Source organism: Lethenteron reissneri, chromosome 26 (assembly GCF_015708825.2).
Source record: "Lethenteron reissneri isolate LAM-NWPU_2019-01 chromosome 26, ASM1570882v1, whole genome shotgun sequence".
Lineage (NCBI taxonomy): Eukaryota > Metazoa > Chordata > Hyperoartia > Petromyzontiformes > Petromyzontidae > Lethenteron > Lethenteron reissneri.
Window position 1 is genome coordinate 10,443,863 of NC_083804.1, and position 26,473 is coordinate 10,470,335.

The 26,473-nt window shown below is 46.5% G+C and overlaps 1 protein-coding gene across 2 annotated transcripts; it reads left to right on the top strand.

The window, feature by feature from the left end:
• The first annotated feature begins 1,137 nt into the window (after positions 1-1,137).
• AIG1 (androgen induced 1) lies at positions 1,138-26,473 on the top strand. Of its 2 annotated transcripts, XM_061560128.1 has the most exons (7): positions 1,138-1,561; positions 12,125-12,280; positions 12,710-12,811; positions 14,353-14,468; positions 21,517-21,668; positions 22,972-23,035; positions 25,435-26,473. In XM_061560128.1, the coding sequence occupies exons 1-7, from the start codon at positions 1,421-1,423 to the stop codon at positions 25,481-25,483; spliced, it is 780 nt and encodes a 259-aa protein (XP_061416112.1). In that variant the 5' UTR covers positions 1,138-1,420; the 3' UTR covers positions 25,484-26,473. The 2 variants fall into 2 exon arrangements, with proteins under 2 accessions (XP_061416112.1, XP_061416113.1); XM_061560129.1 differs by lacking the exon at positions 22,972-23,035 and having other exon boundaries at positions 1,141-1,561.

Sequence of the window (26,473 nt, forward strand, 5' to 3'; positions counted from 1 at the left end):
CTCAAACACATGGAAATTTTGACGTATTCATTTTCAGTTGCAATCACGTCATGCAATGCTACATAGTATAACTAATACTCCGGGTAATAGAGCAAATAGCTCGCAGATATATCTGGGGCAAATTTTTTCACCGTTATCCAGTCGTATATAATTATTTTGACACTGTGCTCTTCTTACACGGGTGCAAAAGTAATTAAAAAGGAATGGAGAGATAATCTCAAGAATGGCCCTTCTGAAACAGTATTGAGACTCAGTGATGGTTTCCTAAAAAAATTTATGAATATAAACAAATCTACACGCCACTGTACAATGACTCGGAAAATTCACTTTGTATGACACTCTCCAAAGGTGTCTCTTACACAACAACTACTCGATTACACTTCCATCAACCATACAGACATGGGTGCGATTGCTCTATGCTTTTCAAATTCCGCGCGAATCTTTACAAGTAGTCTACAATCACAGGTCATATGTAGACATCCCTACATGCTATTCTCCGCCTCTCGCGTGTAAGAGAGATGTGTACATCAATGACCTCAAACCTGGTTAAATAATGCCCATTTAATATCTCTGACGTCGTTACTGTCCACTCGCAGGGGATTATAAATACAAAACCCAAATGCCTGTCGGCCTTCACCTGCTCGTGTCGCTGTCCACATACAGGGTACTGAAGCAAAGATAAATCACCGTCGGCCTTCACCTGCCTGTGTCGTTGTCCACATAAAGGGGTGCTGAACCCAAGAGAAGTTGCCGTCGGCTTTCACCTGCTCGTGTCGCTGTCCACATACAGGGTACTGAAGCAAAGATAAATCACCGTCGGCCTTCAACTGGCTGTGTCGCTGTCCACATACAGGGGGTGCTGAACCCGTGTCCCTCTTCACCTTAATCTGCCTGTGCCGTTGTCCTACACTCAATGGCGCTTAAAACAACACACACATCTCTCTCTTAATTTGTCTGTGCCGACTGTGCACACACAGGATTGTGCTTGATAGAACCTGGAGTTTTCACTCAAGTCCGCGCTGGTCTTTGCTCCCCAACAGACCCAAACAAACGCAACGCACTGGAGAGAAAACGCACAAGCGCCCCCACGCTGCAAAACGCACTACAACACGTGCTCGCCGAACATGTCCATACATTAAAATGGACGATGATGATTACCGTCATTATTATTGTTTAAAATATCGTGGTACAGTATGCTGTATCGATGTGTTTTTTTATTAGTCGGTCATCAGTTTATGTACAGACTGTGAGATGTCGATGAGGTTACTGTATTAGCTCGCGGGAGATATGAACTCCTCTAGACGTGAAACAGTATTTCAGTACTGTGGGCGCGAATCAGTGAGGGAGATGCAGACTGGAAGATGTAAAGACGCGTCGGGGAGCTTTTACATTTCCCAGTGTGCTCTGCACGGCGAGGGCGATGGCGTTGATTCCGGTCCCTCTGTTGCGAGTGTCCATACTGCTCGCCTATTTCTCAGTTCTCTGCGCCTACAGGGCCGTGGACATACCCGCTCAGCAGACGTACGGCGGCAGCTGGAAATTCCTCACTTACATCAACGTGGTGAGATGTGCTGATGGTGGTGGTGGTGATGGCGGTGGTGGTCATGATGGTGCTGCTGTATGTAATGTGACGCGCCACCGCGATCATGTCTCGGCTCTGTCACTGCTGTATTTAGACCCCGTTCTTTGCTTATTTCAAATAAACGAGTCAGTGGTCTCTCGTGTTATTGTCGAGTCCCTGGGTTATGGACACTCGCACTCTTTTGATCACGGCTCAGCTTACGAACTGCATCCGTGAGCTTAATTCTACAGCACCGCAACCACATACATAGCGGAAGTTTATTAATTCATGTATGCCATGTATTTAACAATGCGAGCATTCCTATTAATATTTAACATATCGCGAAGGTATGCGTATCTATCTATTATTGTGACTGTAATACGTCGTGATAACCACAATAACAATGTGGGAGACAGCACAAGGGTCTGCTCTTTCGAATAATGACTTGACATGTAAAAAATCCACTTGATAATATTAACAATATACGGCGCGTTGTGCCTAATAGTTTAACCCTCCTCACTCGTAGCCGGTGATGACATAAATCGCCGCGTGTCATGGGTCATAATTCGATTAAAAATTAATTATTTTGAAACATTTTTAACGGAGTGAATATTAGGGACTGCTCTGGGTAGTGGTCACGTCAACCAATTACATACAATATCTACGAGTTGAAAACATCGATTCGTACACACGCAAGCCGACGCGTGGATAGTGAACTTAAGAGTCGATGTACATTTTCACTTATACGTCATACGTGCTCTGTGCTTTTCCAATGATGCATTGCAGTTTTTTCCCATGATGCTGTACGGTTTAAAACGTTCATTTTTTTTCATTTGTGTGTGAATTATGTAATCCGTGCAGATTTTCTTTTCAGCTCACTGCGATTCTAAATGGCTTGAGAGTTTCACAAAAAATATAATTAGTCAGGGGCTGTGCCATTTATCGATTAAGTTCAAAATATTGAAGCGTACATTTGGAAAGACCCAGTGAAAAAAAGATTACAGACCATCCATCCATCATCATTGGCATTGCCTTATTGCAGAGAAAATTGAGTTGAACGTTATTGACAATGTCCCTTCTTCAGAGCAAGGAGAGAGCACGCATATAATAGCCGATTGGCATAGTTAGAGACAGCATTGTGGAGCTTTAAAAATATGAGAATTTAGGAGTTTATGCATTATCGTTAGCTATTGACAGGTGCACAATACTTTAATTATTAAGTAAAATACATTATGCGATTCTGTAGTCAGTGCTCATGAATGGTGACGCAATGGTTAGAACATTTCGCGATGAACTCAGCACAATTGCGTTCAATTTTCCGCCCACGGCCGACATTAGCGGTGAGCAATATCTGAACCCGCCCTGAACCTTATGCCTTTACCAACCTGCACTGACCAACATGCCGACGTATGGTCAAACAATCCTAGTGACCGACACGGAGTGGGGAGGCCTGCATCCAGCAGTGGATAGATATTGTGTTTATTTTATGCTCATTTGAAATGCACACCCGTTCTGTCTGGAACACCAGAATGTGCACTCACGAAGTACGTGTCCACACGGGAGTAATGCACGTTATTTTATGTAATAAGACATGTTTTATTCTTTGAAGGGCGTGTCCGTTACTCAATATCTTCGTATATGTGGCTATTCATACGCCAAATTAAACACTGTTACCCAGGAAACACTTTTAAAATGTAATTCTTATCAGGCCCATAGTGCATACTTGGCTTCCACCTATTCATAACTCTAGCTCCCTCTCTATGTACACGCTATGAAGAAGGGACATTGCTCGAAACGTCGCCTATTCTATATTTTTTCCTTTTAAGGCCACATGCTATTGACGAATGTGTTGTGCTTTTGTTGGTCTTTGTTATTTGTGCACCACTGCCAAAGCAGTATCACCACATATTTTGTAATAACCGTCTTAAGTCATTCATCCCCGCAGTGTTAACCCTGCAATGACTCTCGTTTCCAAGAATAGACACCCATTGTCAACATCGTCAACGTTGAAAACTGATTCTGGTGTGTGCACTTCACGCACTATATAACGTCTAACATGTAGTGCGTTTGCGCCGTGCTTTGAGCGTCAGTTTTATTCATGCACGGTGAGTGGTGGCACGCATCACATCAATAAATATTTAAAAAGTGTTAAAGCTGCAGCCCTGCAATTTCTTGTTCACGACACTGCTGGCAGAACAGCTTCCACTGGAGGAAGCTCCAAAGGGCTCCTGTCGAGGGTATTTGGCCTATCCTTCCACGCTGGCCACGTGTCTTGGACGAGGTCGAAAGTACCCGGTGTTGTAGCCGCCGGGACGGCCGCCTCGGTCGAAGGGTTCGGGGGTGGGATCAGGTAGCCGATGGTGTCGCCTTGTGGCTCGCATTTTTGGTGAGGCGGTGCCGACGCCACGACATCGTGGAGAAGGGAGGCGACGTTGGCCCTGGGCGACATGCACTGCCAGCTATGGCTCAGGGGAGTACCCACACTCTACCCCACCGTACGCGGCTTGCTGCCGATCGACTCTAAGGGCCCTCTTCTTGGTGCTTTCGGTAAAGTCATCACGTAGAATGGAAATAATAAAATAATAAAAATTAAACATTTTTATGTTTCGATTTAAAGCTTTCGTGACTGCAGGGATTCATCTTCTTGGTTCTTTCGGTAAAGTCATCACGTAGAATGGAAATAATAAAATAATAAAAATAAAACATTTTTATGTTTCGATTTAAAGCTTTCGTGACTGCAGGGATTCATCTTCTTGGTTCTTTCGGTAAAGTCATCACGTAGAATGGAAATAATAAAATAATAAAAATAAAACATAATAAAATAATATTCTTAGGTTTTTTCTTGATGCAGCTAATTCGGCTGTGACGGTCCCACCTGATGACGGAGACTTGTGTTGCCTCCGAAACGTCGTGATTTTTATTTTTATTTTATTTTTATTTTGATGTTTTACTTACGTGACTTAACCGAAAAAACCTAAGAATATGAATCTTTGCAGTCACGAAAGCTTCAAATCTAGAAATAATAAAATAATTCTCACGACGTTTCGGCCACAACGCAAGCAGCCGTCCTCAGGTGGAGAGCAGGTCTGTCGGGGAGACAGCGTCCTCAAGTGAAGACCAGGTCTGTCGGGGAGACAGCGTCTGTCTCCCCGACAGACCTGGTCTGCAGTCACGAAAGCTTTAAATCGAAATGTATGGGCCCTCATACACACGACTGGGTGAACAGGAGTGTGTAGGAGATCGAACCGAAACAGCGACCTCTGGATTGTGAGTTGAGAGAGCTCTAAACATTACCCTACGACAGAAACCTGCCATAAATTCGACATAGAGCAGTGGTAATTGGCTGTTTCGATCAATTGCTGGACGAAGGCCTTCCCGCGACGTACCAGTCACGTGATGTTGCTTGATCATACTTCAACTGGCTGGTCCGAGCGGGTTGGTTTATAGGGACTTAAATCTTGACTTAAAGCTTTCATGACTGCTGGAATTCATATTATTTGGATCTTTCGGTAAAGTCACGTAGATAGGTCCAAAGAAAATGACAAAATAACAAAAAACTACGACGTTTCGATCGCAACACAAGCGGTCGTCATCACAAGCGGTCGTCATCATGTTGACGCTTGTGTTGCGATCGAAACGTCGTCGTTTTTTGTTATTTTGTCATTTTCTTTGAACCTATCTACGTGACTTTACCGAAAGACCCAAAGAATAATTATAGGGACCTCATTCAAGACTCAAACATCGCACCTCTTGGCATTGACATTCATCGAAGACACTCGTGTAACCATCAACCGCATGAGAACATCCACAAGCCGATGCCCGCGTCTCCTTCGTGAATGGGAAATGTGACACAAGCCACGGTAGAGAGTAGGGCGACTATGGACCGCAGAGTCAACCAATGTGTAATTCTAGATTTGAAGCTTTCGTGACTGCAAGGATTCATACTCTTAGGGTTTTCGGTAAAGTCACGTAGGTAAAAAATAAAAGTTAATAAAAGTAATAATGGAAATAAAATAAAATAATAAATCACGACGTTTCGGAGGCAACACAAGTGTCCGTCATCAGGTGGGACCGTCACACCGTCACACCCTTGATGCAGTCATTTTTGCTGTGACGGTCCCACCTGATGATGACGGAGACTTGAGTTGCCTCCGAAACGTCGTGATTTATTATTTTATTTTATTTCCATTATTACTCTTATTAACTTTTAATTTTATTTTTTACCTACGTGACTTTACCGAAACAACTTAAGAGTATGAACCAATGTGTAGTCTGCGCTCCTTCAATGGAGGAATAGACACACGACACAGACTCTCTCCTGAAGCCCTCTCGTGGCTAGCAGACCTCGACATTGCCATTTAGCACCTTAACATATTGCATTTCCATACGCAAAAATAGAATAGGGACCCAGGACCGGCTGAGATATCACTCACCGCGTGTGATAGCCATTGACGGGCATAACACACATGTCGCCAGGCTTCATAGTTCAGCGCGAGAACCACTGCGCCACCTATCCTCCCCCCCCTACTCCAAACTTAAGCGCAGCATCACACCAATTGCTAGTGAAGGGTCGCTAATTACGTCACTGGGCGGTGTGCTTTGAAGTCAGTGCAGTTCCCGTCAATGTCACGGGCACAATCGGAGAGGCGTTATTGGCGACACCGTGAATGCGAGGCTTTCATGCTGTTGGGAGTCATAATAATCTCGTCTGTGATCTTCTGTGTTCAGAACTTCCATCAACTTTAAGCTAAATGATTCAATGCACCGGTTAAAGTCAACAGTAAAAGACCGTACCGCGATGTTCAAAAGTTGGCAAACATTGACTGTGCAGCCTATTGCAGAGACGATGACCTCACACGACGTCACAATGTGTACCAAACAGATTACGATGGTTTTAAATCTTTAAGTAAAAACTTTTTTGTTGCGTACATAATTTAATTATATGTTTTGTGCCGTATACTCGGAAGGTAACAGCCTGTCAATGATACCAGTGTAACTGCAATGGTTGAGTAGAACACGTAGGAGGCTTTCGCGACCAATATAATCCATAACACAGGGTTTTTTTAGGGTTAGTTCGCGTCAATATATAAATGTGTCGTGAAACCCGCCACCACCCGACACAGACAATTAGCAAGGTTTGTGTCGGGTGGTGGCGGGTTTAACGACACATTTATATATTTACGCGATCTCACCCAAAGAACCTGTATCGTGGTTGAGTAGAAATGACAATGTAAGGCAAATTAATGATATATCTGTACATTTACATGCACAGCTCCATGGCGGTGCAAGAGCCTGGGGGGGGAGGGGGGGTTATTTGATCCACAAGGCAGTCCCCGAGATACGAACGCACCACTTGCGAACACCCGCACTAATGAACAAACCGCCGTAAGATGTTATACCACGTTTAGCCATCCGACTTGCGAACTTTCGTCCGTACTTAGGGGCCGTCCATAAATGACGTCACGCACCTAGGGGGGGGGGGGTCAGACATTTGTGACGATATGTGACGAGGGGGGGGGGTGGTGAGAAATGTGACGTCACATCAAATGCGCAACTTTCAATAAATATAGACAAAACGTTCTCTACTTAATTAAATTGACTTTTTAATAAATGTTTTCTCCTACAACATCAGACTGCAGCGGCACATTAAATACGCACTACAATGACAATAGTTTAAAGCGATTTGAAGCATGTTTTATTTGGGGGGGGGGCAAAGCTTTGTGACGTCATATTTGAGAGGGGGGTCTGAGTTTATGTGACGCCGTGTGACGAGGGGAGGGGGGGGTCAAAAATCGTCCAAAATCGCGTGACGTCATTTATGGACGGCCGTACTTACGACTCGAACCGAGGAGCGATTTTGTTCGGCGGGGAGATCCCTCGCGAGGTGTTAACGGGTTCCAGCACCCCGCGTGATGCACGCCCTTTCTGAAGAGCAAGCCCCAGCAAACAGGACTCAAGGTACGTGAAAATAAAACTGAATTATCGTTCTTATTACTTTATTTTACGTTTCTTTTACGGTGCAGTATTTATTACAGGATTGCATGCAAATGTAAAAACGTGTCTTCTTATTCATGAGTTTAGCAATGCGTCCCTTTTTTGCTGAACCATAACGCATTTTATTTACAGTACGTACAATGCATCTTGAGTTGTGAGAGATTCGAACAGATCGACTGAAGAACGTGTCTCAGGAACATAACTCGTTCGTAAGTCGAGGAATGTCCGACCACCCTTAATCACAATTTTCGCATTCGTCATGCAGTTTTGCATTGCTCTTCTTGAGCTCTGAGTCATGAAGAGGATGTTAGAGCCATACATCCATGCACGCTATGTGTGTGAGTCTGTGTATGTGTGTGAGTCTGTGCGTGTGTGTGAGTGTGTGTGTGTGAGCCTGTGTGTGTGTGTGGGGACCGGTTGTGTAGTGGTTAGCGCGCCGCGCTACGAACCTGGCGACCAGAGTTCAATTCAGGCTCATGGTGAACACCGGTGACGATTATCTGAACTAGTCCTGGGCTTCCCCTAGGTCGACTCAGCTTCAAATAAATACCTGATGCGATGTGTGTATGCCGCCACTAGGGAGACAGAGGCGGGCGGGCATGGCGCTGGTTACCCACCCCCTCGTGTGCTGTACCGGCTTTTATAGGTTCTCGCTCACAGCACTTGCCCCAAAATGATGTTCAGGCTATGTGGGGAAATTGTGTGTATGAGCGGAGCGCCGGGCAACTACCAAGCAGCGAGTTGGCAGAGTAGGGAGCACAGGTGGTGCATCCGCCAGCCATCTCAGTCGATCCACGGCACTTCCCGGGGTCGATCCCGCGACCTCCTGTCAGCCGGAGCCTTCCACACTTCACGTGGCCTCGAAGTGCACCGAGCTTAACACGAGCACCGGAGTGACATCAACGCCACTTAGTGGTGAATGGCGGCTGTTGTTGTGTGCGTGAGAGCGCTGTGAGTGCGCTCGTGCAGTATTTCGACTTGTGTATCAGAGTGCGAATGTGTCAGCGCGTCTGTTTTTGTGTGCGCGCGGGCGCGCATATAATAACTTCGCTACGAACCCGCTGGCTTGAGTTCGATGTCCGAAAACAGTAACGAACATATTATTGGCTCTTTCGGTAAAGTCACGTAGAAGGGAAATAATAAAATAATAAATAATAAAACTATAAAATTCTCACGACGTTTCGATTATGGTGAAAACCACGGCAAGAAAACTTTCTTGCCGTGGTTTTTACACCTGATGATGATTGATTGTGTTGCAATCGAAACGTCGTGATAATTTTATTGTTTTATTTTTATTATTTTATTGTTTACCTTCTACGAGACTTTAACGAAAGAACCAAGAATAATAATCCCTGCAGTCACGAAAGCTTTAAATCGAAAAGTAACGAATATTTGAACCAGTCGTCGGGTATCTCCGAGGGCGATATGCCTCAAATGACTCGTGTGCCTGGTGCGGGTGTGTTAACATCAGCAATGGGGCCACCACAAAGGCGGTCGGGCACAGTGTTGTCCACCCACACCCCCTCGTGTGCCGTGCCGGCCTTAATAGGTGCTCGTTAAAAGCACTTGCCCCAACAGTCTGCTCAAGGCGAGAAGGGGGGATCGTGGTCTTGTGTGCACGTAAGGTTGTGCCCGAGTGGCAGTGAAGTGCGTGTCTCAGGATGTGGTGAACTCTCCTCCAGATCAACAGGAGGCGAAGAACGAAACTGTGGCGGGCGGTGGCTGTCGATGCTCCCCAACGTACTAAAACATCCATGGTGGGATGCAGGCGAGGCTGAACAGTCAGATCACCTGTTGTGACCTAATTTCCCAGGTGTGGAATGAATTGGCCCCTGAGAAGAGAGCAATCTTCTTAAGTGACTTTAATGCCCAAATATATGGGAGCACCTCGGTGGGAGTGACTGAAATGCATTGACTAAGTCAGCTACGCAAGGATTGTAGGAGACTGATAGATTTTGGTGCATCCCGTTGGCTTGTTATAACGAACACGCTGTTCTGTTACAAGTGCATCCACATATGCTAGTTCAAAGTACGCCAGTTCCAAGAACTTCTGCTGAACTATGTAGTGTTGGAACAGTGAATGTGGGCCCTTGTTCTTGACATTAGGATATGCACATTCAGACAGCTTGAGCGGACCATTAATAACTCTTTAACAGCACTGAAACTGCTTCATAGCGATACTCTTATTGACAGCCTTGTTCATGGGAGGAATTGTTATCTCATCTCCAACCGCGGGGATCAGGTCCACAATTTCGCTGCACATTTTTGGTGAGGTCTCAAGGCGGAAATAACTCCTCAATCCTTACAGCATCATGGGACCACGAGGGCTGAGAATGCGAGAGATGTGGAGCTTCACATGTTGGAGGAAGTAGCCACCCACTGTGAAAAAGGAGATTTGAAGTCTGAGCTCTTTATAACTGAATGTGTGCAGAGACTGTCGGCACCAGTCTGCCCATGGCCAGCTCCAGTTTGGCAGCAGAGGTCTCAACCCAAATCGGTCGAGTGGAATTATTTTTAGATCGTCTCTGTAATGCTGTAAAGTCTGCCAGGCCTGTCACGTCACGTAATTCTCTGTCATGGCCTCTCTATGCGTTTAAACACCTGTGCTAGCTGACCTGCCTACAATCCATCCTGGGTTCAACCATCCATGCTTGGTGTAACCAGGGCGGATTGTGCGAGCTCACAGAACCTTGAAAGATTTGGAGACAGTCCAGTCAGTGAGGTCCTCCAGCAGGTAAGTATGTGTTGGCTGGGTTATGTAGCCCACAAACCCAACCATCACATGTCCGTGAAGCTTATATTTGTCCAGATCGAGGGGCTAAATGGGATTAGTGGGTGCAGCACGGGCTGAAGAGCGGATGGATGGACTAACGTGGCAAAGAAGACTGGTAGGCGAGTGGAATTGGCAGTGACTGGCACCAATAGTGTCAGCATCGGTCTCTGTAGGGGCCGTTCGTGAAAGAGCCCGTTGGGCAGCTGGAGCCAGTCGTCCTCCAGCAACAGTAGGAAAGCAAATAAGCGATGCTCTCAACTATTAACATTGCTGGGTGGTGGGAGAGTGCAAGGTGATGCATCTGTCAGTCATCTCAGTTGGTTAGCCCAGAACACCTGGACCTTCGCCATGACTTCCCAGCGAGACTTTTACACTTTGCATGAAAGTGCGCCAAACCTGGTGCAAACACCGTCGCAAATAGTGGTCGTTGTGAGCAAGCCTGAATGAATGTGAATGCGTCAGAGTGGCTTGTATCATAGATCCCTTTCTTACGTGAACAATGTTTGTCGCTATTATTATATTCATATATGTTATGAGCTTCCATTTTTACCTGCGTTACTGGCCTTGGGCTGAGTGAACTATCACATTTCTATAACGAGCTTCAACCCCCCCCCCCCTCCCAGTAGACATGGAGCAGACTTTTAAGTTTGTGTGGGCTGCTTGCTGCATGTTTTGAAAGCATGACCACACATACCTGGTTCCTAGTGCAGTGTTGGAGGGGGTGGGTGTGGAGGAGGAGGGGGGGGGGGGTTACTTGCAGGCTAAGAAAACAGTTGCACAATGACGCCCACTATGTCTCGGGAAATATCTCGACGAACCGCACTCATTCCGGTATCGCGTTGTGCAGCCAGCGCACATGGCTCGGGAGCCGTCGAGTCGTTGCGGACGTTTGGCTTGGGTCCCACCGCGTGCGTGTCTGTGTGCGTGCCTGCACGGCGCATGTGGTTTTTGTTTTTTACGGGCCAGTCGCCCCCCCCTCATTGTGTGTGTGTGTTTTTTTTACGTGGGCTGTGAGAGTCAAGTGTCCTTGTGCGAAGCTTCGTCGAACAATATACAGGAACCGCACATGTTTCGGGGGTGACGTTGTGAAAGTCTGCGTTGGCTCAGAACAGGCTGATATGCATATTCAGCACCTACGCGCGCCATGCAAAACATTAATCGTGGGTTTTCCCCATGATGCATCACAGCCTAAATCTTGAATTTCTGGATTCGTTGCCAAGATTAATGATTAACATTAAAGGATTTACGACTGAGATTTATCTCAAGCTAGAAAGCCCTGCCGATGTAATCGGGTAAAGGAGGAATGTGCAGGATGGAGCAGTGCACGTTAGGTCGACAAGGTTTGGCGTGGGCACTCAGAGTGAGTGGTGGCACCGTGGCTAGCACGCTGCGCCTTGAACCGAGCCACGAGAGTTTGATTTCCAGCCACGGCCTACATCATTGGCCAGTGATATCTGAATCGGTCCTTCTTTCAGTACCCCCCTTCACCAACCTGCACTGAGCAGCGTGGTGAAGTATGGTAGATAAAATAATAATAAACCTTATGACTGACATGGCCTGGGGGAGACGTTCAACCATCGGTGGATTGAGAACCACTGGAGTTTCAGTGAACAAAAGAAACCGCTTTCCTCTTCATGAAAAAAGCCACGTGGTGGAATATTGAAAACACACCTTGGAGGTGATGTAGGCGAATTGTCACACATCAACATTATGCCCATAATGGCTTTTGGCATTGCATTATGCTTTGGGTTAAGTGCGCATTGTGCCTTTGTCTGTTTGTAATGTGTATTTTGAAGGTCATTCAAACGTGTTTCTTTGCCGTCGCGGTCTTGGGAGATGCTTCCAAGTTCCTGCACAAGAGCGGTAGCGGCTTGGCGATGGATCAGCAGCTCACGAAACTCACGCGGCTACGGGATCGCATTTTCACCGTCCTCGCTTTCCCTATTGGGACCGTGAGTAATCCCGGTTTCAGGACGGCCTCAACATCAGCACGTGTCCCCGTGATGAGTGTTCGTGCAGTTGGTTAACCTCACGTGACCCCTCTCGTGTTGAATGAAACAAATCTGCGCATCGTTTTTCACGCAGCTTTCTGACAATTTCACATCTTGAATGACCAAAGTCACATTCATTATCATCGTCAGCCACGGATTGAAAGCCTCCCCTAATTCCTTGCGAGCTCTCGTTGCCTTACGATAGGGATTCCAATGTCGAACAGCGCGAGAAAAAGAAGCAGAAGGAGAAAGGGTTGCGACCTGCTGTGCGATGGTTGAACACAGTCGGGGTGAGATAACGGTCAGTCAGTCTGGAATCACACTCAGAGGCAGAACGTGGGTTGCGTGTTTCGGTTTCCTGTGTCTCTTCCGCCCCCTCCCCCCCCACAGTTTGTGGTCATAGCCTTCTGGGCAATGTACTCCTGGGACAGAGAGATGGTCCATCCGCAGGTGCTCGACTCCTTCATCCCCGCCTGGCTCCACCACGGCATGGTGAGGCTCTTTCCGGGAGGGATGCATGTGGACAATGTCCGGCTAACGCGGGGGGGGGGGGGGCTTTAGGGCCTGCAGCTCACGGGGGGCCCCCGTTGGTTTTTTTTGTAGTGGCCCACCACAAAAAAGTGGAGTACGGGTGAGAATACGTCATTAAAAACCAAATAAGTAGCGTGCCCGCGCACGGATCAGAGCAACTCCCCATCTTTCACCAAGCCGCTGTGTTCGGTTGCCGCAGAACTGCTCGATTACATCGCTCGACACGCGGTCAGGTCGCCTGCCAGTTTCATCAGATGCGCCATAGGGAGAACGTGACGCGGGATGTTTAGTCGTATTTAAAAAGATGTACTGTTCTCTGCTTTATAATGGTTGCTTTGCAGCACCGTGGTGATGCACCCGATAGGTCATTTGGTGAATCCACGGCCTAACAAATTTGTATTACTACCAGTTATGGGCTAAAATATAAATGTGTTTGTTGTTCATTTTCATTTATATTCTTAGGTGTTTTCGGTAAAGTCACGTAGGTAAAACATCAAAATTAATAAAAATAATAAAATAAAAATAAAGATCACGACGTTTCGGAGGCAACACAAGTCTCCGTCATCAGGTGGGACAGTCACAGCCAGATCAGCTGCATCAAGTGAGGCAATGATTCAAGATGTAATCCCTTAAAAGCGAGTTGAGGGGGGGAGGAGAGGGGGGGGAGGGGCTCATCAGAATGTGGTAGCCAATGAATAGAAAGTATCGGGAGAGAAGGGCCAACAAAAAGGTGGGCGACGGCGTGGAAGCTATTGTGCGCAAGCGACACACTGCTGCCCACGCCAACGCATTGGGCAGAGAGGGGGGAGGTCTGATACACATGATAGAAAAGAAAAGAAAATGCGTATGTTTATACCAATGCTGGCTAAACAATGAAGAGATTACTGTTAAACACTGGGGAAGTTAACACTCGGTAAAGTAAAGTAAACTAGTGTCTGTCAGATAAGATGGTCAAAAAAGTGTAATTAAGTCTTTTTTGCGTGGTTAATAACATCTTTCCCCTCTCCTCCCCCCCTCAACTCGCTTTTAAGGGATTACATCTTGAATCATTGCCTCACTTGATGCAGCTGATCTGGCTGTGACTGTCCCACCTGATGACGGAGACTTGTGTTGCCTCCGAAACGTCGTGATCTTTATTTTTATTTTATTCTTTTTATTAATTTTGATGTTTTACCTACGTGACTTTACCGAAAACACCTAAGAATATGATTCCTTGCAGTCACGAAAGCTTCAAGTCTAGACATTTTCATTGAGTTTTACACTTCGTGCATAGCCAAGCTAAGCAACACGGACATATGTGGAGGTATTTAACAATCAAGGTAACGAAGTGAAAATACAGATAGGTGCCCCCCAAGACTACAACAAACCTAACCCGGCCCCGCTCACGGGTTCAAACCTTGCAGCGCCAGCGATCACCGCTCCACATACACAAGCTCGGGGATTTTTGTTTTAAAAAAGACACGCGCAGATTCCCCGCTCCCCCCCCCCCGTGTTACCCCCAGCACAGCACCGTGCTGCTCTTCCTGCTCTTGGAGATCCTCATGACGCCACATCGCTACCCAAGCAGAGCCATGGGCCTCCTCGGGACCATGCTCTTCAGCGTCGCCTACGTCGGCTGGTAGGGACACCTTGGTTGGGCGCCTCGCGTCAAACCACGGATTGAGCAAAGTTATCGCACTCCCTCGACTCAGACGTGCGTGCGAGATGATGGGAGAGTGGTGAAGGGGCAGCAGGGGCTGTGGGCCGATCGCAGCCGCGCGGCAGGAGCGACGAGGTCTTGGGGCTGCGTGGCAGGCGGCGCGTGAGATTTCACATTGCGACCTCAATTAAGACTTGAAGGCATTGTCATTATTGATGGTGCCGTTCTCGCGACTAGAGGTGAGCGAATGGAAATTTCAAGTTCAAGGGTCATTGGGAGCGCCGGTAGTGGTGGTGGTGGAGGAGGGTGATGATCGGAGGGGTTTGTAGGGGTGGCAGGGGGAAGCTGGGTGGAGGGGGGGGGGGCTTTTCGAGGAACATAGTCATATTTATAATATCACAATACATAGACAAGCTGGACAATTGCGGCTTGCAGCAGTGCTTCAACTCCTGTTCTCGCAGCCCACCACAGCACAGTGTTCATTCTAGATTTGACGTTTTCGTGACTGCAGGGATCCATACTCTTTGGTTCTTTCGGTAAAGTCACGTAGGTATAAAACAGCAGTTGCCCTGCTGTATCGGTTCCATCTGATCACGGTCGCTTGTGTTGCGATCGAAACGTCGTGATTTAATGTTAATTTTATGTTTTATACCTACGTGACGTTACCGAAAGAACCAAAGAGTAAGCACAGTGTTCCATGACTACCAACCACAGGTGCACGCCTTGTGCGGTAGCTTCGGTTGTGCCCCTACACCCTTTAAGGATCATCTCACACCTGTCCTCCTGTCCCTTCACTGGCTCCCTGACCGTACCAGTATTGATTTTGAGATTCTCTTGCTGGTATTCAAGGCCTTAAATGGACTTTCTCCTCCCCACATTCATGACCTCCTTCAGCTAAATATTCCATCAAGACTATTAAGATCCTCGGATTGTGCATTGCTCACTGTCCCACGGCTTCACACTTGGGGGTGGCGGTGCCTTTTGTAATTGCGGCACCAAAACTCTGCAACTCGTTGCCCTTCGAGGTCAGGACTTCCAAGACACTGCAAATCTCGACTAAAAACAGATCTGTTTAAAATCGCTTTCTCTCTTTAGTTATTTTCAAACGTCTTTGTTACATCACCTTTCCTTGGTTGATGTTAACTATTTCCGCCTTTTCATGCATAGCGCCCTAAGAATGATTGTTTACGGGCGCTTTGTGAATGTCAATTGTTATTGTTTATGAACAGAACATGAAGGTAATACTGCAATGAAACAGTGCACTGTGCTGGGTCATGAGAATAGCAATTAAGAAAAAAAACTGGCTGACAGACAGGGCTCAAAATGCATACCTGAGCAATGAGCCAAAACCACGAAGATGTTGAGTTTCAAATGTGGGTTTCAAGCACTTGCAGGTTGGGCGGCTCATCTCTGAATATAACAATCAATCAGCATTCCAGAAGTTGGTGGAGTGCTCTTGCTGTTCACCAGCAACACATCTAGCAACTCGGCAGCATTTGCGTGGCAAGTAACACAATGCTGGCGAAACTCAAAAAGTCGAGACCAGTCCGGAGTTTGCCTCCTTAAACAAACATTGGCCCAGAAATGAACAAAATATATATTTTGCATTCTATTTGCACTCCATATTGAGAGACGACATTGTGCCTGTATATTTGTTTAAAGTTATTTTTAATCTATTGCTGGATGAAGGCCTCTCCATGCCAGTCATGGGGTTGTTTGACCAGGGGCGGTTTCTTCATTAGGGCGATTGGGCGACGCACCACCAATCTCAGCCGTTACTGTGCCTCTGGATATAGTCCAATCAGCGTCATGTCACGTTCTGTGGAGTACCGCCTCTTTTTGGGCGATTTCACTCTGGCTGAGAATCGCCCCGTGTGGTCCCATAGACTTACATTCAAAGATGTTTTTTTTCGAAAGGCGGGCGCTGCAATGCATTCTCTATGGCTTCCGGGAGGGCTCGCACTAACGTGCTTACGTCATCATACGTAAGCACGTTTCCGCCACTGTGTTTGACCATACTTCACCATGCTGGTCAGTGCAGGTCGGTGAAGGAGAGGGTTCATGACTGGCTAAGATATCACTCGTAACCAATGTTAGATTATTTAGCCCACCGGTGTGTTGAAGAGAGAATCAACTGCATTTTAAACTTTGAGTACGACGTTTCGCTGGTAATTACAATCAGCTTTATCGGGCAAGAATGGTGAAGTTCTCCTGTTGCTCCCGGTCTTAAATAGAGCAGCTAACAAAAACGTGACACATTTTTTACTGTTTGGCCGTGTCGGGTGGTGGAGGGTTACGACACATTTATAAATAACGCGATCTGACCCATAAACCTATATTCTGAATAATACCGGTCGCGAAAGCCTACGTGTTAAACCAATGTTAGCTGTGGCCGAGAATCACGCTCATTTTGTTGCGTTGGCAAGCGTAGCGTGCTAACTGCAGTGCCAGCGCTCCACCTTGTTCATTTGAACGCGACTGATTGGGGACCGTTCCAACTCTGCGGAGTAAAATGGAGGCCGATTGTTGCGTAACAAATACTCTTGACATGTCACGTAGGAGTCCTATCTGAAACCCGGGTCCACACACCTGAGCGATCAGCTGCTCAACCGGTTTTCTCACACTCGAGACAACTCCACTCTCAAAGCGGCGATCCGCTCAGCGATTCGTCGCTGAGTATTTCGTCGCGCGAGCTGCGACCGGTTGCTGCAATCCATGAAGCGCGCCGTTGCGATGTCACCGTTGCGCAACCGCCAGCTCGGATGTGGACAAACAAGTAAACCCGTAAAAACAAAGTTTTTCACTATAAATCCTTTATATGCGTGGCATCGGGGCGGCTAGAGTCCTCTCGTCCTCTGGCTTGAGATGGCTGCCACCTATGGGTCAGATGATTGTCTGGCAGCATTAAACAATTGGTAATTAAATATTTAAAAAAAATTCCCTAAACAGTAAATTTTTTGGGAAATTTCACGAAAATGCATTGTCACGCACAACGAGTCTGTGTGCAAAATATCAGCTCAATTGGATCACGGGAAGTGGGTTAAAAAACGACCGAAAGATTTGCACGGTCCTAAGCAAGCAAGCGAACTTAATATAAAGGATTTAAAAAGAGCGGCAGGCGATTTACGTTTGCGCGGTCGCGGTCGCGATTTGGCTGCTCAACTGACCGCTCAGGTTTGGCGCCGGCGTGACGCTGGGTGATAATCAACGAGTTATTCGGCGATGTACGCTGCTCATTCTGGGGTCGTCTCTTTCTGCGAGATGTCAACGCGTGACACCAACGCGTAATCGGAATACGCCCAAGTTTCTGACAAACAAAAAAAACCCTGAAAAAAACCCACCGTTAAACAACGTACAGTGTTTAAAACCCCACTAAAAAGTGGGGATGAAACAGTTGATGCTGTACAAGGCGAATGTGCATCAGCCTGGTTAGACATCGAGCTACTTTGCCTAAATATTAGCATTATGATCTTGATTTGAAGCTTTCGTGACTGCAGGAATCCATACTCTTCGGTTATTTCGTTAAAGTCACGTAGGTAGAAAAAAATACAATTTTTTTTCTACCTACGTGACTTTACCGAAAGAACCCAAGAGTATTAGCATAATGCTTCATCCGATGTGGTCAGGGAGGCAGTTTACCCAGTGAAGCACACGTTAGAGGAGGGGGCGGGGGGAGGGGAAAACACTGCAACACTTGAACCTTATGGCGGGACCCCGGGGTCCCGAATAAACGGAAGTGAAAATCGTAATTAGTTAAAAGAAAATTGGCGACTCCGTCCCACACCGCGCACATCAACACCGCGACCCACCTGGCGCGAATCATCCTGTCGTGTCCAAGCGCAGCGGCGAGGACGAATGCGCAGAAGAAACAAAACTTTGATTAGCGCATCGTGTAGAGCTCGTCGTGCGGAATAGATTGCCGCGTCGTTCTCCTTCAACAGACATAAAATGACGTCGCAACGCAGTTGATGGCGAGAGCCGGGGGCTCATGGGACCATTGGGATCTCGCCGCCATAAGGTTCAAGTGCGGCCTCGCTTGTGTGCAGAGTTACGAATCGGGTCAAGCGTGTCCTTTTGCAAATTGCATAGAGCGACAGATCCTGACCTCCCCTTGATCCGCTGGTCCACTGGCACCCCCCTCAACATTTGATTCGCGGACCACCGCGCACAGATGCTGTTCATTCTGCACCGTTTTGAGGTCATCCGTGTCATGCTTCGCCTCTCGAGCGCGTCCTCCGCCTGTGTTCGACATCGTCATCGAACACACACGGATGGCAATTTTCAACAAACGGCAACAGATTGGCAAGTTGCTTTATCCAGCAGTGGATTCGCCTGTAAGTCGATATCAATTATGATTATTAGAGCGGAGTAAACTTTGTCAAGCCCGCCGCATTAGTAGTAACAGTATCCGGCTGCCGTGCACGCTGGAGCTCCCGTGCCTTTTGAAAATGTAATCCACGGTAACCCGAGTCAAAACTGACCCCACACTGTAAGGGTTACTCAATAGCAACTTAATACATGCGCTTTCTCAAGTCACTGCGGCTGGCCCGATGATTTATTGTGCCCGTAGCAATGTATCCCCGGGCCCTGAAAGAATAGATCGACTGCCGCTGAAAGGCCTCCTCTAGTCGTGACCGTTTGGAATGAGTGTACGGGTGGCGATTACATATGGGTGGCCACCCGTGGTGGTGGTGGTGGTGTTTGGTGGTGGTGCGTGCCTGTAATACGGTGCTCTGGAGGAGTGGTTGATTATATTATTGCTCTTTAGTTCTTTCGGTAAAGTCACGGAGAAAGAAATAAAATATAATATTACAATAGGACGTTTCTATTGCAACACAAGTAGCCATCATCAGGTGCAAATATATTATTTCTGCAAACGACTTGCGAGGATTAACCAGGACACGTGGCTTAACCAGGACACGTGGCTAGCCGTCGCAACAAAGACGGTCCCTGTATCGCGCGCACTCCGATGCGCTTCTGGAACGCTCTTCCTTCCGATATCAGGAAGACGCTGGAGCTATGCACTTTTAAATCTAGACGTTAAATACATTTCTTTAGAACTGCGTTTTGTTGTTTAGTTTGTTGTCCTTCCCCCGCACCTCCGATTAGCACGGTTGGCTAAATACGGGTGCGACAAAAGTTAAATATGCTTACATGGTGGGCCGGCAGTCATTCCTTCTCTTTGTTAGTCATTCCCACATTTGCATATGCATGCACCCTCAACCACTGGCTCCTCCGACTACAATTTGAGTCGCCTCACTCTTTCCAATGACGGTCCGCCATCAATTGTCCACAGCGTGCATGAAATGACACCAGAACATTTAAAAATGAGACGAAAATCTTGATGTTCACAAAAGGCTTCGGAACACCGGGACAGGCTTCCTGAAACCGGGACATTTGGCAAGTGCTGGGGTTGGTGGATCAGGTAGAGATCACACTTGTGTGAGAAATGTGCACGTGCCTGCAGGCCAGGGAGGTGGCACGGAGGTGGGGGTACAGGAAGTAGGTTCTTCCTTGGATCAGACGTGTTGAGTGTTAGTTGCTTGCTTTACGAGTTTGGCTTTATCTGGGTGTTCCAGCTTCTCCCAGCATAAAGCAAAGTAATGCTGAATTTTTCAAACATGACTCCGGCAAAAAGAGTTATAAGACTCAAATGAGATTTTCCAAGGTTAATATTACTTTTACAGTAAGAATAGGTCAACATTCAAACGACATTTGTTTCTACGTTCAACAGTAATGGTGCAGTACCTCTTTAACTTGGCGACCCGGAGCCAGTGTTGGAAATTCCACATTCCTTTGGTGGTGGTCAGTCTCTCCATAAAGCAACGGTTATTGACTTCCTACAAGGTGGTACTAATTTATTGACCCCATGTGAAGTGCCGACTGAGAATTCGAATTTCCAACCTTCCATTAGCAATCGTGCCACTCCAGCTGAAAAGATTCATCCCAATACACATGCATACTTTGCTTTCTGAAGAATACTGTCCATCACGCACCGCACTATGAACTTGTTGGGAACCTGAGTTTGATTCTCGGCCATGGCTAACATCAGTGGCGAGTGATATCTGAAGCCGTACTGACCAGGGATGGTGAAATATGGTCAAACAACCCCCCTAATTGACAAAGCATGTGGAGGCCTTCCCCCCACGGTGGACTAACAAAAGGCTGTGAATGATTTATTAACTTCTTGCCAGGTTAGAATCCTTTGAAAGAACTGTTTGTTTATTTCCCCCGGATCCCCAGCTTTCACCAATACTGTGGCAAGTACTCTAATGGAAGGGGATCCGGCTAAAATGAATAAAGCAAACAAACCGACCGTCGCTAAAGAAAAAAAAACACATTCACAAAACAGCGCAATTATATTTAGTTCGTTATTAAGCCTGTCGTGAAGTCAGTGCCACATGCTCAAAGCGGTCTCTGACTTCTGCCCGCTTGTACTAGTTACGAGCATATCATCATTCGCAAATGTGCGCCACCCTAAAGCCTGCTTTACTGAATACAGAGGTCGGATATAGGCGCTCGCTGCGTCTGGTTTGACATTGCCAATGCAGCCTACGAATTATAGCCCTGGAGTTATGGGCAAGCGGAGAGCAAGCGCAGCAAAAGGTATTGTTGCACTATACTTCTATGCTCCTGTGTCTCTGCTGCTCCCCCCCCCCCCCCCCCCGCTTTCACCAACACTCGCTGACCACAGTGGCAAATAATGGTCAAATAACCCGCACGACCCACATGGCATGGGGCTAGCCCTTATCTAGCAGTGCATTGACACAATGTCTGTACCGTCTTAATGGTGTCACGCAGGAGCAGTTCAGAATGGAGGAACCAGATTTTGGGCCATTTTTTTGTGCCCCACGTCATATATGGCTCTTGTTAGTCGGGCACGCCGTCATCTGGCAGTGGTTTCACAAAGACGCTGGATATGCGGCATTCGCCGTAAACGATGAGAATAATATAATAAAAATAGCGATGGAGCGCTACTCAATTCCCCAGCCGTCCGCGAATACAAAACACCGTGTTCTCTTTGCAGGGTTCTGTGGGTGCAGCAAGCGGCTGGGATCTCCGTTTACCCACTCCTGGCACGGCTCGCACGTCCTGTGCTGGGTGCGCTTCTCGCTCTTGCCGTGCTCGCAGTCGGCTGTCTCTACGTCGCTGGGGAGAAATTAGACAGCTTCGTCTGGGGTGAGGCTGGGAGAGCGAGCAATGGGTTGCTGTGATTTGTTTTTTTGTTTTGTGTGTGTTTAACGCAGTGCAGGAACACGAACGAGACGGTGCCGAGAGGTTGTCGCGACCCAGCGCTGTTGACGATGCCACATGTCGCCATCGCTTCCTGCCCTTTTCAACGGTTTTATACTTAACTTGACTCCGATGTTTGTCGTGGTCAAATCTTGTAATCAGAAGTTAGTATACTTCCTGTTGTCCAATCAATTCCAAATTTTGCGGTAGCAATTAAATCGTTACTTTAAAGCAATTTACATTTTGTATGGACGCCTTATTATTTATATATACTTGTGTAGATCAAAAACGCCGCGGTCTCTAAACTTTTACATCGCCTCGCCCAAGAAGCAGACGCCACGTGTCTCAGACGCGCCAGTTGTGAATAAACCCATTGTTTAAAAAAAACTTTTTTAAAGGAGTTTAGTATAGATGCCGTGGTGGTTTATAAAGTACAAGCCCGACCACCAAGTTCTTCTCTTACAGCATCATTAACATCGCCGCCACGTTCTCGCTTCGCATCATCCCCTTATTATACAGTCGACATTTGCCCTTCAAGAACCATTCTTACTTTTCGATTTAAAGCTTTCGTGACTGCAGGGATTCATCTTCTTGATTCTTTCGGTAAAGTCACGTAGACGGGAAATAATAAAATAATACAAATAAAACATAATCAAATAAAATTCTCACGACGTTTCGGCCACAACGCAAGCAGCCGTCCTCAGGTGAAGAACATGGCTGTCGGAAAGACAGCATCTGAATGAGACGCTGTTTTTCCGACAGCCCTGTTGAATTTTTATAATTTTATTATTTCCCTTATACGTGACTTTACCGAAAGAACCAAGAAGCCCATTCTTACTGTTTCATCACTGCTGCTGTCCAAATTTCGGACTTCACTTTGGCCGCCAGTCTCTAAGTCTTCGTGAGCTGCCCTCCTGCATCGTGTGCCCAGGACATGCCCATCAAAGGCTGCTGTTTTTTATTTAGTCTCTAATCTCGTCATGTGCTTGGATGGGTAAACACCATATGTAACGAGCGTTATCGACTGCGTGTGGTGGGGAGCGCTAGTGTGACAGTTAGCAAGCTGCGCTTCGAACCGGGCGACTCTAGGTCGACTCAGCCTCAAATGAGTACCTGGCGCGATGTGTGAACATCGCCACTGGGGAGAGAAAGACGGCCGGGCGTGGTGCTGGCCACCCTCCCCCTCGTGTGTCGTTCTGGCCTTCATAGGTGCTCGCTAACAGCTCTTGCCCCAACCAATCTGTTACAGGCTATACGGGGTCTTTGTCTTCGTGGTGGGCAGCAGAGGCCAGGGAAGGAAAATCCATCGTACTGTATGTTCATAAATCCATGCACTTTTGTCTTCGCCAAACCCACACTGACCTGTGTGACTAAGTATGGTCAAACAACACCCCACGACCCCTATGCCATTTGGAAACCCTTATCCAGCAGTGGATTGACAAAGGGCTGTACATTTACACGTGTACATAACGCCCGCCTGGAATGTTATATATTACCAGCTTCAAAATCGCTTGCCCTATCCTGCCCTGAAATGCCTGAAATCATCCGCAAACACGTGCGTTCAAAAGCCACGCACGCGTCTTCTATAGAAGTTCTGTTCAACTCCAGCTCGGTGACCCAGACAGCGATGCAGACACATTGCCCCTTCCTACACTGCCAAGTGCCCTCAAAACACAATCACGCAACACCGTGCAGCCTGTGCCGATCAGCCGCCCTGGGTTGGTTTCATTCTCACATGATTACGAGGGACGTTCATGTTTGTGTTGCGAGGTTGTTTGGACGGTAATGGTGGCGATATGTGTTGTGATCGGCATTGGTTATCGTACATTGCTGGTGTATTTGTATGTTCTACGTGTCATAAGCGGCATTGCTTTATTTCGAAAAGCTCCTTTCGTGTGAAGACTGGCAGCACATAGCAGACAATGTATGTTTACGGAGAGTCGCGTTTAGATCTTAAATTTGGAGCTTTCGTGACTGCAGGAATTACTCTTTGATTCTTTCGTTAAAGTCACGTATAAAGAAAAAATAATAAATTAATAATAGCATACGACGCTTCGATTGCAACACAAGCAATCATCGTCAGGTATAAATGAAATAGCAACAAAAATCTAACCAGAAAACTATAGACAGATATCTGTCTGCTTATATGTCTGTCTATAGTTTTCTGGTTAGATTTTTGTTGCTATTTCATTTATACCTGATGACGATTGATTGTGTTGCAATCGAAACGTCGTATGCTATTATTTAATTTATTATTTTATCTTTATACGTGACTTTACCGAAAGAACCAAAGAGTATTCGCATTTAGAGTTATACATTAACAGTGCTTTCCTGCTCAATTGGGTATGTTGGATTGCACTCAACTTCTGCTCACAATGCTGAGCCTCTGGTAGAAATTCTGCATTCATTTGCTCAGGGTTAGTCTATCCATACAACCACTGTTGACTTTCCTAAAATTGGTACTCATTGTATTGACTCTAGAGGGATGATAAGCTGAGATGACTGACCCCCCTCACTGAAATTTGAACTTGTAACTGATTGGTCGACAGCTCCTCCACCTGGCCAATAGATGAAAAGAAAACACCGTATAGGTAACCGTCTTATTTTAATACTACATTCCTGGCCATTCTGAATCATAAAGGCACTGCTTAGCTCACATAGAGAAACACACAGAATAATATCAACATCGCAGTTGCTCAGACGTTTCCGTAAAAGGAATGTTATTGAATGTTATTTAAATATATATTTTTTATCATTCATCATCGACATTGAACTATCCACTGCTGGATTGAGGCCTCCCCAAGTCGTCACCATCTCTCATGGTCCCTGCCTTGCAATGGAACAATCCATCTGGCCCCTGCAAATTAGCAGATTTTGTCGCTCCATCTCCTCCGTTGATGACCCTTGGCTAACCCTCCACAGGTCACGAGGGTTTCATTACATTTGCATCGCTTTCGTCCGTTGAATTTTTCTTCTTCAAATTTTATATCCCAAAAAAACGCTATCATTTGCATTCCTGATCAGAATAAGTTCAATAACATTTAATTTATTCGTATTCATCGGTATGAAAATATACTTCAATTTGCGAAGATCTTAACATAGTGGTTAGAGGTACCACGCTATGAGGTCCAGTTTAGATTCACGGTTATTTTGTTTAACCCGTTGAGAACTCAAGAGACCAAGATAGTCTCAATGAGCTGGGTTCACCAAAATGAAAGAAAAAAAAGCGAAGCAATAACAAAGTACAACGATGAAGCAAATATAAATTGTAGCAAAAAACTATCGAATGATTTGATTCCCAGCCATGGATATCAAGAGTTTTTTTTTAGTAATATTAAAACCCTTCCTGGGGTAGCCTCCTCCTCACCAAACCATACTGACCAGTGCGATGACGTAGTGGCCAAACAACCCACGTGACTGTCATGGCATGGGCAAGACCTGAATTGATGAATGGTTGTAAATTATAATTTTGCTGTATCCTCCAGATTATAAGATGCTCTGGAAAGTAAGACGCACCCCCCCCCCCCACCCCAAACTTCTTGTGCACAGCGTCAATGCAGTTGTACGAATCTGAAGACACCTACCAAATGATAAGATGGACACCTTCAAACTTTTGCATTAAAATACAGGGGGGCGGGAAAGTGTGTCTCATAATCTGTGGGGGGGATACGATAACACTGTATACTGTCATTTGTGTTTCTATCATTTACAGGGAGAGAAGAGGTGATTTCCAAATCGGACTAACGCTGAGTCACAGCTGAAAAGTTCTCATCTCAAGTAATATGTAACTCTGGTGCAGCATTGCAAGAGTCACATAAACGTTGCCATGCTTTTTTGGTGAAGGTGGAAAAGGTGCAGCTCTGCAAGCTCTCTGCAAGCTCATGCCCATGGAAGGTCCACCACTGGAGGAACCTCGAAGAGGGTATTTTTTGGCCTACTCTTCCACATTGGCCAGATATCTTGGAAGAGGTGGGAGTAGCAACGCTTACCCCACTCCGTGCAACCTGCCGATTCACTAACTGTGTTGTACCCATTTGTATTGCTGGAATGCTGATCGAAAAGTCTTGTCCAGTAATCGCCTTTATAAACAATGCCTATCTCACAAAGTGTACGTCGTCTTTGCAATTGCCGTGTATCTTAAGGATGTTGTCTTAAACGCAACGCAGTTATCAATTCAGCTCTCAAGAACGAGATGCTTTACTTGAGACAATAGCCAGCGTTAGATGAGAGAGCACTACTTAACGCAGCCCTGGAGCGTGCCTATTGTTGAAAGGTCACGGTTACTGAAGGGCCGGGGTGGGTGGGCATGACACGGTTAATATTAAAACACACTTTATGTAACAGATGGTACGTGCTAAACGGAATGAGAAATGAAAGATAAGATCTGCTTTCGTCGATGATGCGTTACTGCTCTAGCTCGCAAGGTTTGGCGAACTAGTGAACTTGAAGGGAAAGAAAATGCCACTTGTGTTAAATTTTACGAACAGTTTGAGCTCGAGCACAAGAGAGGTATGCTCAGCCTGCGTCAGCCGTCCCAACGCTAAAAGGTTGACTCGATTGACCCCAGCTGTACAGGGTTCTCCAATCATAACCCTTCTAAAATACCGAGAGATCTGAGAAATGATTTTAAACCAAAGCCTCTGCAAGTCTCAAACCAATCTCAATACACGCATAGAAAAATCTTTGGACACTTCCGAATGCATTTCCCCCCAACGCGATTCGCTCGCAGCATTCAATGGCGATGCACAAGC

Coding starts and splice junctions, on each gene's coding strand:
- AIG1 (XM_061560128.1), top strand. CDS start 1,421: ATGGCGTTGATTCCGGTCCCTCTGTTGCGAGTGTCCATACTGCTCGCC. Junction 12,812..14,352: donor CCTGGCTCCACCACGGCATG/GTGAGGCTCTTT, acceptor TGTTACCCCCAG/CACAGCACCGTGCTGCTCTT. Junction 14,469..21,516: donor AGCGTCGCCTACGTCGGCTG/GTAGGGACACCT, acceptor TTCTCTTTGCAG/GGTTCTGTGGGTGCAGCAAG.